The 14781-nt window shown below is 40.3% G+C and overlaps 1 protein-coding gene across 1 annotated transcript; it reads right to left on the reverse strand.

Annotated features, from left to right (window-relative positions):
- Positions 1–4281, reverse strand: PATR-DOB (major histocompatibility complex, class II, DO beta). The gene is given in 6 exon segments (NM_001130471.1): positions 1–479; positions 668–699; positions 951–1061; positions 1548–1829; positions 2272–2541; positions 4154–4281. Coding segments are annotated over 6 exon segments (822 nt in total). The 5' UTR covers positions 4245–4281; the 3' UTR covers positions 1–443.
- Between the last annotated feature and the right edge of the window lie 10500 nt (positions 4282–14781).

The following is a 14781-nucleotide window of genomic DNA, read 5'->3' on the forward strand; positions in this document are numbered from 1 at the left end:
ATATCTCCATTTTATTTGACAATAAAAGGTTTTTAAAAACAGTGAAAAGGAAACAGTGACTACCTGAGCCTTTGTCTTCTGAAGACTGTGGAGATTGCAGTTGGAAGACAGAAAGCTTTGGAGATCATGACTTATAGGAGTAGGGCTGGACCACAGAAAAGTAAATGATTTGGGGCTGGAAGGAGTAAGGTCTTAGGGGAGTTTCTGGACAATGCCCTTGGCAATGGGGATTAATGATGTACACGTAGAAGGGAGAAGGGCAGATGGGTGGGAGATGCATGATCTTAGAACACAGAGCTCCAGAATCAGTTCGGGCTCCTCCAAGGATCAGGGAAGAGAGTTATTCTCAAAACATTGACCTCATGAATGTCCTTTACCTCACCCAGGGCCCAGACTACTCATCACTACTTCAGGCTCCAGAGAGAGAAGCTTCAGTGAGGACCTTAGCATGACTGAGGGAGCAGAACAGCTCTTGAGACCTGGAGGAACAGTGATGAAGGTCTCAGGAGGCAGCCTCACCACCCCCCACAGCCGTTCCAGAGACTCAGGGGACAGTCCCATCCAGACAGCACCAACCTTACTCCTCCCTACCCCCATGTCATGTCCCTCTGGCCAAAGAACCGGGAGAATGATCTGCCACTCAAAGACAAGGAAAAAGAGACATTACCTCATTACCAGACATCTGCGTCCTCACATATCCTGGAAAGAAATTGAGAAAAGAATGGATTGCCCCAATTAGGACCCAATATGATTATCCTGAGGGAAGAACAAATGGCTGGCAATGTCAGCACTCTCTCTGCTTATCCCATTTCTAGCTTCAGAAAAAAATTATCCCGGTGATCCCTGAGAAGCACAATCAGCTTTCCTTGCCTCAGATCATTGACGTTAGGGAAGGTGGGAGTGGGGAAGGTCTGGGACAGGCAGCAGGGCACTCCTCACAGGCTCATTACCTTTCTGAGCCCTTAGCTGGATGACGATTCCCACCAGAAGGAAGATTAGCCCAAGTAGGAAGGCTGCAATGCCACTCAGCATCTTTTTCCAAGAATATTCAGACTGAGCTCCTATGGGAAACAGGTCTTTAAATTAGTAAAAATATCCCAATATTTAAAGCACTTTCTTGGAATCCAAGAATCTGTACTAGACACCAAATCCAATGCTAGCTAGAGAAAAATAAAGAAATTTAGAAAAGGTTCTTCGAAACCAAAGTTGGCACCCATGGAGTTACCACCCATCGGTTACAGATTCTTACAGCCCATAAGAATGCCTCCTAAATACTAAGACCAAAGAATTAGAGGACACCAGTTCATAGGGTTGGAAGCACATAATGAGGTGATTAGATCTCCTCATTTCTTGGAAGATATGAGGATAGATATCTGCCATGTTTTCTCCCACCCTAACCCAAGGACTCTGGTTTCCGTGACTGTCCCAGATCAAGGGAAAGAATAATTCATGTTGTGACCAAGATAAATGCAGAAGTGACACAGGCTCTGTATTGAGTCAGTATAGTCCTGAGTCAGGCCCAGAGAGTACTAGAAACTAATTCTCACTCCACTCCACAGAAACAGGGCTCAGCAGGCTGGAGTGATCTACAAGGCAGGTGTAGACATGTCCAAGTTCAGGAGTCATTTCTAGCATCACCACAGTCTGAAAGGTCCAGTCTCCATTCCTGATAGGGCCGGTGGACATGACCCCAGCTCTCTCCTCCTGCCCATTCAGGAACCACCTGATCTTGATATCCCCTGGATAGAAGCCTGTCACAGAGCAGTGCAGCAGATTATGCTGGTGCAGGAGTGGGGTCCTCTCTGGGTACACTGTCACCTCTGGTTGCACTAGGAAGGGAGGAAAAATGAGACACCGTGAAAGAAAACCACCAAGCTGGGACGGGAGGTTCTTTAGGGACTATCACTATGTCTAATCTCTTTCCCAGATCACCCAAGTGAACACAAAGTATAGGCAAGTCTCAGCCCCCAAGATCAGTAACAGGGTATGTCAATGCCTGTCAGGAGGATTTAGACTTTCTGAGGTACTCCCACAATTACTGCTTCTCTTTGAGGGTACAATAGCCCTCGAAGTCCCTGAGAACCTTGGGGGTCTGAGACCAAGATCACAGTGGCTGACTTGTGAGGATAATATATCACAGCTGGGGCCAGAACATCTACACAGACAACCATTTATCCTAAAGCAGAAAATTGCTTGTAAGAAAGAAGAGCCATGGCCAGGTTCACATGGGGGACATTCCTGAGCCCCGCCAGACCTCACCTTCCAGCTCACCTTTTCTCCCCACAGTGAAGGGTGCGCCCAGCCTGTAGTTGTGTCTACAGACCCCATCCACGGCCTGTCTGCTCCTCTCCAAGAGATCCAGCCGGCTGTTCCACTGCTCAGCATCTGGCTGCCCCAGCTTGGTCAATGCCACAAACATCCCCACATCACTGTCGAAACGTACATACTCCTCCAAGTTAAAGATGAATCTGACCACAAACTGCACTTTTTCTGTCCCGTTGGTGAAGTAACAGTCAGCCTTTGCCTGAATCACAAAATCTTCTGGAAAACCAAAACCAAAACCATGAACCAGCCCCCTCCTCTGGGAAAACCCATGCCTGGTAAATTACGTCAGACCACATGGACCTAAGAGGAGGCCTTTGACCTCAGTATGCTCAAAAAGCACAGCATCAAGTGAGAAAAGAAACAGAATGAGATTCAACAGATAATGACATTTATTAAATTCTAAAAACACATAAAGAGCTATAATGCTACATATTTCTAAAAGCCACTCTCATACTTAGAGACATACCAGACACGTTTAGAATGGATTCTCTAGGGAGGGGAGAGAATGAGAACGGAGGCAAGGGAAGAGACGAGAGAGTCTTGTACTACTGCCAATAATTACAATGTGCTGTGAACTCATTGGGTAAAATTAAACCAATTCTCTGCACTTAAGAACAACAACTACAATAAAAAGGAAATTCAAATGGGGTTAATAATGTAGGTAAGTCAGGAAGGACGTCCTGAAGAAATTGCATCTAAGTCAAGACTTGAAAGATAATTGCTATTAATGTTGGGTTGTAATTTACTTTCCTTTCTAAGTTCAGAAGCCTCTATACTCTGGTTTCTCTTCAGATCGTATAAATCTTTTGCCTTTTACTAAGTTCAGAAGCCTCCTCCAACTCTGAACTGAGCCATAAGAATGACCTTCCTGGGTGAACCCCACTTATCCCTCACTCAGTAGCTAATTTCAGATGAAGTTCCAGCCTGTAATTTCTCAGCATGTATACTCTTCTCTATTTCCTCTAGTAGTCTAAACCAGGGGGGACATCTGAATTTTTCATCATCATTTAACATCTGTGCTGATTTTTTTTTCAGTTGTATTGTTTAATGGACATTATAAACTCAGGGCAGTTTCTATTCTCTAAGAATAATGATCTCTCCTGGCCAGGTTTGTTCCTCTTTTGTCTTTAATGAAACTGACATGCAAAGGGGATTCTGTTCTTAGCACATTACATCCTGTTTCTGCTCATTAATATGTGCTTTCATGGTCTCACATTGCTTCATGGCTGCATATTCTGTCACCTGTGCTAGAAAAATAACAGTGACAAGTAACTTGTACCTGGTAGCCGGAGGACAAGGACAATGTATTCTATTCAACTTCTCTTACTTCTCAAAACTGTTTAGTACAATTCTGACAATATAATAGTGGCTTAATAAATGACAGAAGGAGCAACCTTTGTTTCCAGTTTCATTTGTCCACATATACCCCAACTGAGATTTCTTTCCGTGTCCTGACCAAAAAATCACAGATTGCCTCTGTGACCCAGCCTACTGCAGGTTGTTTCTCCCAGCAGGCTCGAACCCAAGCCAAGGCCTTAAACACGCCCAGGCACTGACTGAGGTTGATACACACAATAAGGATCCTAAACAAGACACAATGTTTCCCTCTTTCTGCCTCCCTACCCCTTGAATAGGTGGCTCTGGTATATGAAGTCCATCCCATGTGAAGAGGCAAGGCGTACCTTTCTGCCAAAGGGAAGAACACTGCTCTTTGAAACCAAAAGCCACTTCCAGTCTGGTCTTTGGCCTGGACTTACAAAGAAAGGCATCACTCCCCCGTGCCAATTCTTGCATACACACTGGAAAAAAATAATTGCTGTGTTCTTACCTGGAGAGTCTGTGCCTTGAGTCATGGAGGAATCCAGTCGGGTCAGATTCACTAGCAGAGCCACCACCCAGGGGACCCACCCAGAACCCATTCTGGAGAAAGGAAAAAAATGAGATAGTAAAATCGTCAGCCTCTTCAGAATGGGTTCATAAAATTCAGTGAGAAAGTACCCATTAAGAGTATAAATCGCTGTTTTTCTGGCTTCCCCAGGATTGGAAACTCCTCAGATTGACAACCAATCAAGATAGAAGAGTTTTGCATCATCAGGTACTGGGTAGGATACTTTCACAAAGTTGTGTCATACGACTCAACCATTGTTTGCCTGCAGAATCACTGACAGTAATTTAGGTATACTAAAAATGGGCTGGGAGAAGAAGTAAAAATATATGTTCGACATATTATGGGGCCCTAGAAGAACTAGGCAGACTGTTTATTATATATTCTTCTATTCCCTGGCCTGTTCTGACCAATAGGTCTCCCTTCTTATTGGGTGTTGACATTGCCGACAGGCAGTGTGTAAATTAAGAAGGAATTAAGAGTATGTAAATTAAGCATTCTGAAGCATATGCCTCAAGAAGATTTAGTAAAGGGATTATCAGAGAAGAAATAGAAGGCATAGAGAACATTTGGAGAGTACGATTTCCTATAAGCCAAAATGACCACAAAAAAAGAAAAGAAAAGAAAACATGGAAAGAGAATTCTCAAAGAATAAAATTTTGCAAAAAGGCTTACCAGGATAAAATCTAAGAGAGCATTATTGTGTTTTATGGTTAGTAGGGCACCAATAACCTTCAAGAGGACAGCAGAGTGTTAAAGGTAGAAGCCATATTTCAAAAGAATGAATTGGAAACAAGAAAACAAAGGCCGCAGATTAAAACAGTCTTTCAAGAATTTTGAAAGTGAAAACAAAGGAAAAAATGGGATACACTTTAGAAAAAAACAACAGTAAGAAAAAATACTTTTCTTGGGTTTTTTAAATTGACACGTAATAATTGTACATATTTATGGGGTACAGCATGATGTTTCAATACACGTATACATTGTGTAGTGATCAAATCAGGGTAATTAGTATGTTATATATATACATGATGGAATACTATTCAGCCATAAAAAAGCATGAAACCCTGTCATTTTCAACAACATGGGTGAACCTGGAGGGCTCTATGTTAAGTGAAATAAGCCAAGAACAGAAGGACTATATTACATGATTTCACTCATATGTGGAATCTAAAAAAGTTGACCTCATCGAAGTAAAGAGTACGTTAGTAGTTACCAGAGGCTGGGGAGTCAGGGATAGAAATGGGTAGAGGTTGGTAACAAGTACAAAGTTACAGTTAGACAGAAGGAATGAGTTCTCGTGTTTTGGGAAAAGAAACTTTTAAGACAGGAGAGACTTCAACAAGGTTCCAAGTGAAGTGGAAAGCATCTGTAGAAAAGAGAAACTGAAGATAGAAAAGAGAAGAAAGGGGACATTTTCTCCAAAATGCTGTGGTCTGAATGTCACTCAAAATTCATGTGTTGCAATTTAATCACCAATGTGATCGTATCAAAAGGTGGGCCCTTTAGGAGGTGATTAAGTCATGAATGCAGAGGCCTCCTGAATGGGATTAGAGACTTTAAAAAGGGCTAGAGAGAGCAGGGATGATGGCTCATTCCCGTAATCCCAGCACTTTGGGGGGCTGAGGAGGAAGATTGCTTGAAGCTAGGAGTTAGAGACCTGCCTGGAAAACATAGTGAGACCCCCATGTCCAAATAAAATTTTAAAAATTAAAGAAATAAACATGGTGGCATGCACCTGTGGTCTTAGCTACTTTGGAGGCTGAGGTGGGAAGACTACTTGAGCCCAGAAGTTCAAAGTTGCAGTGAGCCATGAATGCACCACTGTACTCCAGCATGGGTAACAGAACGAGGCCCTGTCTTAATCAATCAATCAGTCAATCAATAAAAATAGAAGGGCTGGAGGCAATAGCTTGGCATTTTTGCCCTTCTGCCTTCCTCCTTGTGAGGACTGTTACACTGGAATGATTTGACTCAAGTGTTTAGTTAAATATTCTTTCAGTAAAACCTAGACAGTAAAACACTATCTTTAAGCAAATAAAACCAAAAGTGCAAATTGTAATTCACCATCTATGTTATTATTATTTAAAGGGCAATGTTTACTCATCATTTCACATCATCTTTCAGCATGAAATGTGGCCCTGATTTGCCTATACTGTGCATGTTAAGAATGAACCCAGGGTATCATGGTAACCACAAGTTCACTGCAGTGACTTTTTTCAAGTCGATGGCCAAGGCATCAAATCTTCCAGGGCCATGACCTTGAACTTCTAGCTTCCAGAACTGTGAGAAATAAATTTCTGTTCTTCATAAATTACCCTATCTCGTGTATCTTGTTACAGTAACACAAATGGACTAAGATAGAGAGCATAAGGCTTGGGGGAAGAAGGGTGCACTTCTTCAGATAAAATAATAAAGACAGGATGATTAGCAGGGGATAAAGGGGAATGAGGAAGTTCCATTTAGATGGTTGCAAGGGACTCAGCTGAGAACAAGGCAAGATCTGTCAAGAAGGAGTTGGAAGAAAATATATTTGATAACTAAGAAGAGCAAGAAGTGGTCTGTAAGTGAGTTTTTAAAGTTTTAATTAAGCAGGATTCAGAAAAGAGAGGTGAGATGCAATTGTGCAACCTTTTACTGTTCTATGACCCTTAGTAAATGCCCTTGGTTAGAGGCCTGGATCAGACCAATCAGAAAAATAATTTCTTCTCCATGGGAGATTATAACAGGTAAAGCAAAAGAGAGCAAGACTTGGAAGACATCGCTGGCGTTCATCCTCTAATTCCAAGGCCCATGGAAAACGAGAAACTAGACTTCCTACTCTCCTGGAGCTGTGCGACTCGTTCTCACCAATGGAAAGTGAACAAAAGGTTCCTGGTCAAAGAATTTAACTCCTCGTGCATGACTCTTCTCCTCCTCCCCTACCAAGTCAACCAAGACAGCCTTGTGTTGAGATGGCACAATCCCAGGAGAAAAGCAGTCTAATTAGCTGAGTCACCACGAAGAGCAGCTGCCCCAGGGAATCACTCACACCTACAACACACTCTGTATGAATGAGAAACAACTGTTCTTTAAAGAAGGTACTGGCTTGGTTACCACAGCCTGGCCTGACTTGACTTAACTGCTACAGGACAGGAGCTAGGAGGCTGACCCCTCTCCCTCCACATCTCTCATGTAAATGTGACGATTCATGAAGTGGAAGGCTGGCCACAGGCTTACTGGTAGACCCCGAGTACAAGGCATTTTTTTTTTTTATACTTTAAGTTTTAGGGTACATGTGCACATTGTGCAGGTTAGTTACATATGTATACATGTGCCATGCTGGTGTGCTGCACCCACTAACTCGTCATCTAGCATTAGGTATATCTCCCAATGCTATCCCTCCCCCCTCCCCCAACCCCGCCACAGTCCCCAGAGTGTGATATTCCCCTTCCTGTGTAGAAAATTTTCGCAACCTACTCATCTGACAAAGGGCTAATATCCAGAATCTACAATGAACTCAAACAAATTTACAAGAAAAAAACAAACAATCCCATCAAAAAGTGGGCAAAGGACATGAACAGACACTTCTCAAAAGAAGACATTTATGCAGCCAAAAAATACATGAAAAAATGCTCATCATCACTGGCCATCAGAGAAATGCAAATCAAAACCACTATGAGATATCATCTCACACCAGTTAGAATGGCAATCATTCAAAAGTCAGGAAACGACAGGTGCTGGAGAGGATGTGGAGAAATAGGAACACTCTTACACTGTTGGTGGGACTGTAAACGAGTACAAGGCATTTGACCCTGGTTTTGAGTACTCCTCCTCCAGGTGGATGGCTGTGGAGCTCACACTGGCGAGGGCTTGTGTGGAGCCGAGGATAAGGAGGCATCAGAGGGCGCTCAAGCCACTGGGTCTAACTTCCTCCCTTCTTCCTGCCCACACCTACCTTAGTCTTTCCCAGATGTTTTATTGCATTTGGAAATGGAGACAAACACCCAACACAGGCTAAGTGAACAAAGACACGGCACGGAGATGATCAGATGCAGTAACAGCATGAGCGGGTGGAAGAGGCATGTGTCCCCTTCTTTGTAGACAGCACCATGGCTGGCTTCTGCAGCTTCCCTCAGAGCTGAAGGAAGGGCCATGTGGAGAGGAGAGGAAGGGCCTAGACAATATGGATCAAACGGGGGCCTGTATTTAGATTTAGAGGAGAGAGGGGGTTGATAAATGGCAAGGGATGTGGGGATGGGGAGGAAGTGGAGGATATGGCACTGGACCAGAAAGTTAGGAGGGCTGCTCTTTCTTCTGTGTAAATGTGTCTAAGGCTCACAAACTCTAAAATCTGACTTGCCTACATAATAATAGCTAACGTTTGTCAATTGCTTATTATGAGTTCATTTTCTAAACATTATATAAATGTGTGCTTGTGTGTGTATGAGAGAGAGAGAAAGAGAGAGAATCATCACACAAAACCCTTTGCGGTAGATACTATCATGATCTCCCTTTTACAGATGAGGTAAGGATGGAATGAACCAAAGTTCACATAACTAGTAAGTCCCTAGGCTGTACTTTTTCTGTCACACTGTATTTCTTGGGAAGCCAGGGAAACTTTATTCCTACAGCTTTAGCATTCTGGTAATGATAAGGTACACAAAAAGGGAAAATAACCAAGGAATTTCATCATAGCTATTTGGTGTCAGGACAGATCTCTGTAAGGAAATCATATCCTACCTAACAAAAGGAAATCAGTGATCTCACATGACAAGCAAGGAATGGCATAGAGCCTGGCATGGGAACTAAGAAGAGAAAGCAATAAGCTTCAGTTAGCAAGCTATGGATCTCCTTCGTCAATGGCCTCTGGTACATCTTAAATAAACTGAAGCATCAGATTCACCCCATTGGAAGCGTTTTTGAGTCATTTTCTGTGCTTAGTGTCAGTGTCTACAATAGAAGGGCCTGGGCTTATCAGAGACACTGTTCAGTTCTGGGGAGACAAGAGGAAAAAGATGTGGTTTTCTTCCTTTCTCCCGTATTTATGTTTTTGTCTTCTACTTGAACGAGCCTGAAAAATAGGGCAGGGTGTTTTGATCTTTTTTTCCTGCCTGACTTCAGCCAGCAGCCCTCCCTAAATAGCTACAGGCTCCTCTGTGATTTTTCACTCAAGCTCATATTTTGCTTCTCTCTTTTCTTTCCTTCCCCTTTCTCTGAGGAGTGAGAGAATTTGGGTGTATGTGTGGTTGTTTTTTGAGGTTGGTATAAAATTATTATTCTCCCTATTGCCTGACACAAATATCCCTTCAACTGCTATTTTGGTGACTTTGACATGTAAGTAAAACGTACATCTCAATTCATTTTCTTCCTTCTACTTCCTCCTAACACATCAACATAATCCACACTGCCCCGGAGGAGTTATGAAAAATATTCTGAGTTGCTAGGTAGAAAATTAAATCATACTTTTAGAGAACACATTGTTGAGCTACAGTTTAATTGAAGGAATTGTACTAGGCTAAGAATTTTGCCAGCTCAAAATACTGGTTTAATTCTTTCTCAGTGGTGATTGACGTCTCAAACCAGCAAGAGGTGTAACATGAGGGGAAGGGGCCGGGGAAGAAGGAAAGGATGTAAGAAACAAAAGAAATAGTTAGAATTTGGGGTGTCCAAAGCAAACTCATGATCCCACCTAGTGAGAATCCATTTGGAAACTGAGGAACCAAAGGCTTTGGGCTCCAATCTGCAGCCACTTCTTTGATACGACTTTGGGATAGGTGGACTCACCCGAAGTATTGTTTTACATGTACTATTTGCCTCAATTTCTCTGTGATGGTTTTGTCCATCACCTCATCCTGAAAAAATAAATGTTGGTGATGCTTTGTTCCACATATTCATTCATTTGAACTCATTATTCCCAGGAAATATCCATTGAAATTCAAAATATCATGGACTTCCAAAAGGTTTTCTAGAAAAAAAAAAACAAAAAAAACCCCTTGATCTTAATGGGTGTTTTTTAATCTGTGCTAGAATCTGTTTGCAATGTTTTATTTAGGATTTTTGTGTCAGTATAATAAGTAAATTCATCTACAATTTTTATTTTTGTGCATTGTCATAGTTTAACATCAATATTATGCTTGCTTCATTAAAATATTTTCTTCTATGCCATTGAGCCATTTAATTTTTATTTGTTTGTTTGTGTGTTTGTTTTAGAGACAAGGCCTCACTCTGTTGCCCAGGCTGGAGTGCAGTGGCACAATCATAGCTCACTGCAGCCTTGAACTCCTGGGCCCAAGCGATCCTCCCACCTCAGCCAAGTAGTTGAAACCACAGGCACGAGCCACCACACCTGGCTAATTTTTGTATTTTTTGTAGAGACGGGTTTTCGCTGTTGCCCACACTGGTCTTGAGCTCCTGAGTTCAAGCAATCCGACTGCTTAGGCCTCCCAAAGTGTTGGGATTATAGGTGTGAGCCACTGCACCCGGCCTCTATTTTCAATTTTAAAAGTTCAATATAGATGTAGCATATCTATTTTTTTATTGATAGTAATATCTTCTATCTTCTGTGTTCATACTTTTTTTTTTTTTTTTTTTTGAGACAGAGTCTCACTCTGCCGCCCAGGCTGGAGTGCAGTGGTGCAATCTTGGCTCGCTACAACCTTTGCCTCCCAGATTCAAGCGATTCTCCTGCCTCGGCCTCCCGAGTAGCTGGGATTACAGGCGCCCACCACCACACCCAGCTAATTTTTGTATTTTTGGTAGAGACAGGGTTTCACCATGTTGGCCAGGCTGCCCTCGAACTCCTGACCTCAGGTGATCCGCCCGCCTTGGCCTACCAAAGTGCTGAGATTACAGGCATGAACCACCAGGCCCAGCCTATTTTTTTGTCCACTTAACTGGTCTAGTCCAGGGAAAGGGAATTAAAGTGTTCTATTGGTAGTACACTTCTGAATATTTTCCTTGTATCTACCTTAATTTCTACTTTATAAGAGCTACCTATTTGGTATTTAGAACTTAAATACATGTCTCATATATTCATATGAATTTTATACTTTACATTATAAAGTGCCCTTCTTGTCACACTCAATTTTTTTTTTTTTTTTTTTTTTGTGAGGAGTGTCTGAATTTCATCTTGTTTGGTAAGACGAATGTGACCTCTGCTTCCTTTTTGCTTGCATTCTTTTGTTATGCCTTTGCCCATCATCTTATTTGTTGAAAATAATGAATACATCTTTCTGAGTGGCTTTATGTTAGGTGTCTTTTGCATATTGCAAATAATAGAGTTTTTATCTTAATCTAATTTAAAAATATTTTCATTTATTTAGTTCAGTTAAGAAGCCCATTTAGAATTATTCATACAGCAAATAGATTCAGTCTAATTCAGAGATATTAACTTCTGTTAAGTATAATGTTTACATGAGTATTTTTAAAAAATCTTTCACTATGTCTTTATTGTGCATTTTTAAAATTTTACCTTTTCAGATATTAAGGAAGGTGTATATTTCAAGGTTGCTTTGATAAGTTTATTTGTATATAACACACTTAGTTCCCTCTTTCTTTAGATAATTCCTATTAGTTTTAAATAATGAACAATCACAAAACTAGCTCATATCCTCTCCCTTCCTCTTTCTTTGTGTGTGTGTGTGTGTGTCTACCTTTGTACTCTTAAATGTGTAAATACGAGCACTTGATTTATTAGTTTTAAAGAATATATTTTGACTCCTAGATGTTACAGACAAGAACATCAACAGGCTTATTTGATATCCTTATTCATTTTTCCACTTATTCTATAATCATTGAGAAATATGTTTCAATTTGTCAATTAATTTCTTCTTATAATTCTCCTATATTTCTTACATGTTTTGTAGTTTTATTGCTAGGTGCAAACTGATTCAGTTTTAGTATAATGTTCTGGTGACTTCATTATCACTATGTAATGGCTGTCTTTGTTTTTACTAATGCCTTTGGTTTTAGACTATACGTTTAGATATTTCTGTAATTACATAAGCTGTCTTTCTGTCTTCTGTGTTTGCTTTGTGTATCTTATATCTGGTTTTGATTAAACATTTTCATGTTTTTAGGTTTCTTGTGATCTTATGAAGGGCATATAACTGGATTTTGCGATATTGTTAATCTAATCTGAGAACTTTCCTTTAACTCCCATATTTAAGCTATTTATACTTGTGATCACTGTGCTATTTACATTCGTTTCTGTTACAATATATGGTGCTCTGTATTTGCTATGTCTTACTTTGCTTCTTTTGTTTTCCTTGCATCACTTATATTAAATCAATTACATTTTTATTTAAAATATTATTTAATTTCCCCCTACTGATTTAGGAATTTTAAATTCTAATTATATTAGTTAAAAGTCAGTCTTACATTTTTAACATGTTTACCAAATGTGGCAGCATCTGGAGGTAATCAATATCTCTACCCTCCTTTCAAACAAGACAAAGACTTTAGGTGCTTTAACTTTGTCTGCCTCATTCTCATGTCACTTGTGGTTGCTCTGCCTTATTTTTAAATTTAATAGTCATTTTTATTACTGATTTTTATCGTAGTCATATTTCATTTCTCATTCTGATTTTCCAATATTTTAGACATATTTGTTATTGTTGTTTGTATGTGTGTTTATTTTTCTCATCTTTGCTCCCTTATCCTTCTGGGTTTAGTATCTCTGTTACTTACATGATAATATTAAAAAGCAAATGATAACTACAATACAATGCTACTTTCACCCAGAAGATTGTCAAAATTTTAAAAATTAACACTGTCTGTTGGTTATATATATATATATATGTGGAGAAACAGATAAACTCATATGTTGCTGCTGGAACTATAAATTAATATAGCCTCTATGAAGGCAATTTTGCAATATCTATCAATATTTGTAATGTATATATTGGACTCAGCAACTCCCCTTTAAGATTGTATCATACTTGTATTTTTGCACATGTGCATTACAATGTCTACACAAGACTAACTAGCAACAGCAAAAGACTTCCAATAACCTAACTAGCCATCAGTAGAAGGAAACAGGATAAATGAAATATGGAACTTCCATAAAATAGAATACTACATAGCCATATATTTTTAATTTAAAAAATAAAGTTCAGAACAGTGAACTTAGAGAGCTGCTGTTTGCGAAAATACTGAGCAAGAATAAAGATATACATATTTGCTTAATACACAGTAAACTTCTCTGAAAAGATAAACACAAAGCTGGAAGCACGGATTGCCTATGCAAGAGGAATTAGCAAACCTTGAGAAGGATTGAGAGTGAGGCTTTCCTCTGTATATTTCTTTGTGTCTTTTGAATTTCAAACCACATTAATATATTGCTTATTTAAATAAATAAATAATATATTTTAAAAAGAGGATAGTAGGAAGATAAGTGGAATCAGGGAGTATAGGCAACTCTTTTGAGGAGTTTTATGCAAAGCTGGGCAAGTCCACCTCTTCCTTAGCTATGTGACCCAGGCAAGTTAGTAAATGTTTCTAAAACTCCATTTTCTCACTCTTAGAATTGAGATAGTAATACCTGCCACATAGAATTATCTTGAAAAATAAGGTAAGAAGACATGTTTCAGATACTTGGCACAGCAATAGCACATAGTAAGCACCAGTGAATGCTTAGTAGTAGTAGTATAATTCCTAAGAGTCCATGGAACTCTAGGTTCAAAACCCAGTATCTTCTGGGACCATTAGATGGCATCAGACTCAAGCAGGTGCTCCTCTAGCTGACAGCTCTAAAACACAAGGAAGATCTTTGTTTTCCTTATTCCCCAGTCCTTTCCCCACAAAATTCTGACAATTACGCATTCCCTGCTCGTTTCACAATTGCCATGTGGATTCCAAGTGGCTATCCCTGGGTGGAGGCATAAAGGACTTGAAACTCAATGCTGTTTCCACATAGGGCCGGGCAGACAGGCTATGGAGTTGTTTTGGCATCCAAGGAAATCTATCAGTTTCCCAAGCTTTCCCCTCTCCATTCATACTTTCCTTTAGAAAGAATAAGGCATGCCTGGGTGGGAAAGATACTGCAGGTAAGCGACAAGAAGGGGAAATTACAGGGTAAGGAGATCAATCAAATGGTGATGGGGGGGTAGGAGTGAACAAAAAGAACTCTGGAGCAAACCAGGATTAGTGACATCTGTGGTTCCCAGACAAACCACACTTACAGGAATTTGTCTGTCTAGCCCGAATATTTTGACTTTCAGGGAGCATTTTTCTGTGTCCCTGACATAAAGCCTACCTGGGAGTTTCCCCTGAGATAAGAAACTTTCAGGACATCTTAAGGTCTACTGCATCTTCCTGTGCTGCCCATCAAGATAAGTTTTCCACCCAGCTTTATCATGATTAGCTCCGTGATTTCATGTCAGTTTCTCTGTAAAATTAGGTTTGACTGTTGCATTATTTTTAAGATGCCTTCCAGGCTTAAAGTATTATGATGCATGGGTGTAACTGTACTGAGGAAATCAAAGAATTTCTCAGATCATCTTCTTCTGTGAGGGCGGCAGCTTCCATGTAGTTGGGAGATACAGGAATTATTATTCCTGTTTTATGAATAAAGGACATTTGTGGGAGAG

This window comes from Pan troglodytes, chromosome 5 (genome assembly GCF_028858775.2).
Source record: "Pan troglodytes isolate AG18354 chromosome 5, NHGRI_mPanTro3-v2.0_pri, whole genome shotgun sequence".
Lineage (NCBI taxonomy): Eukaryota > Metazoa > Chordata > Mammalia > Primates > Hominidae > Pan > Pan troglodytes.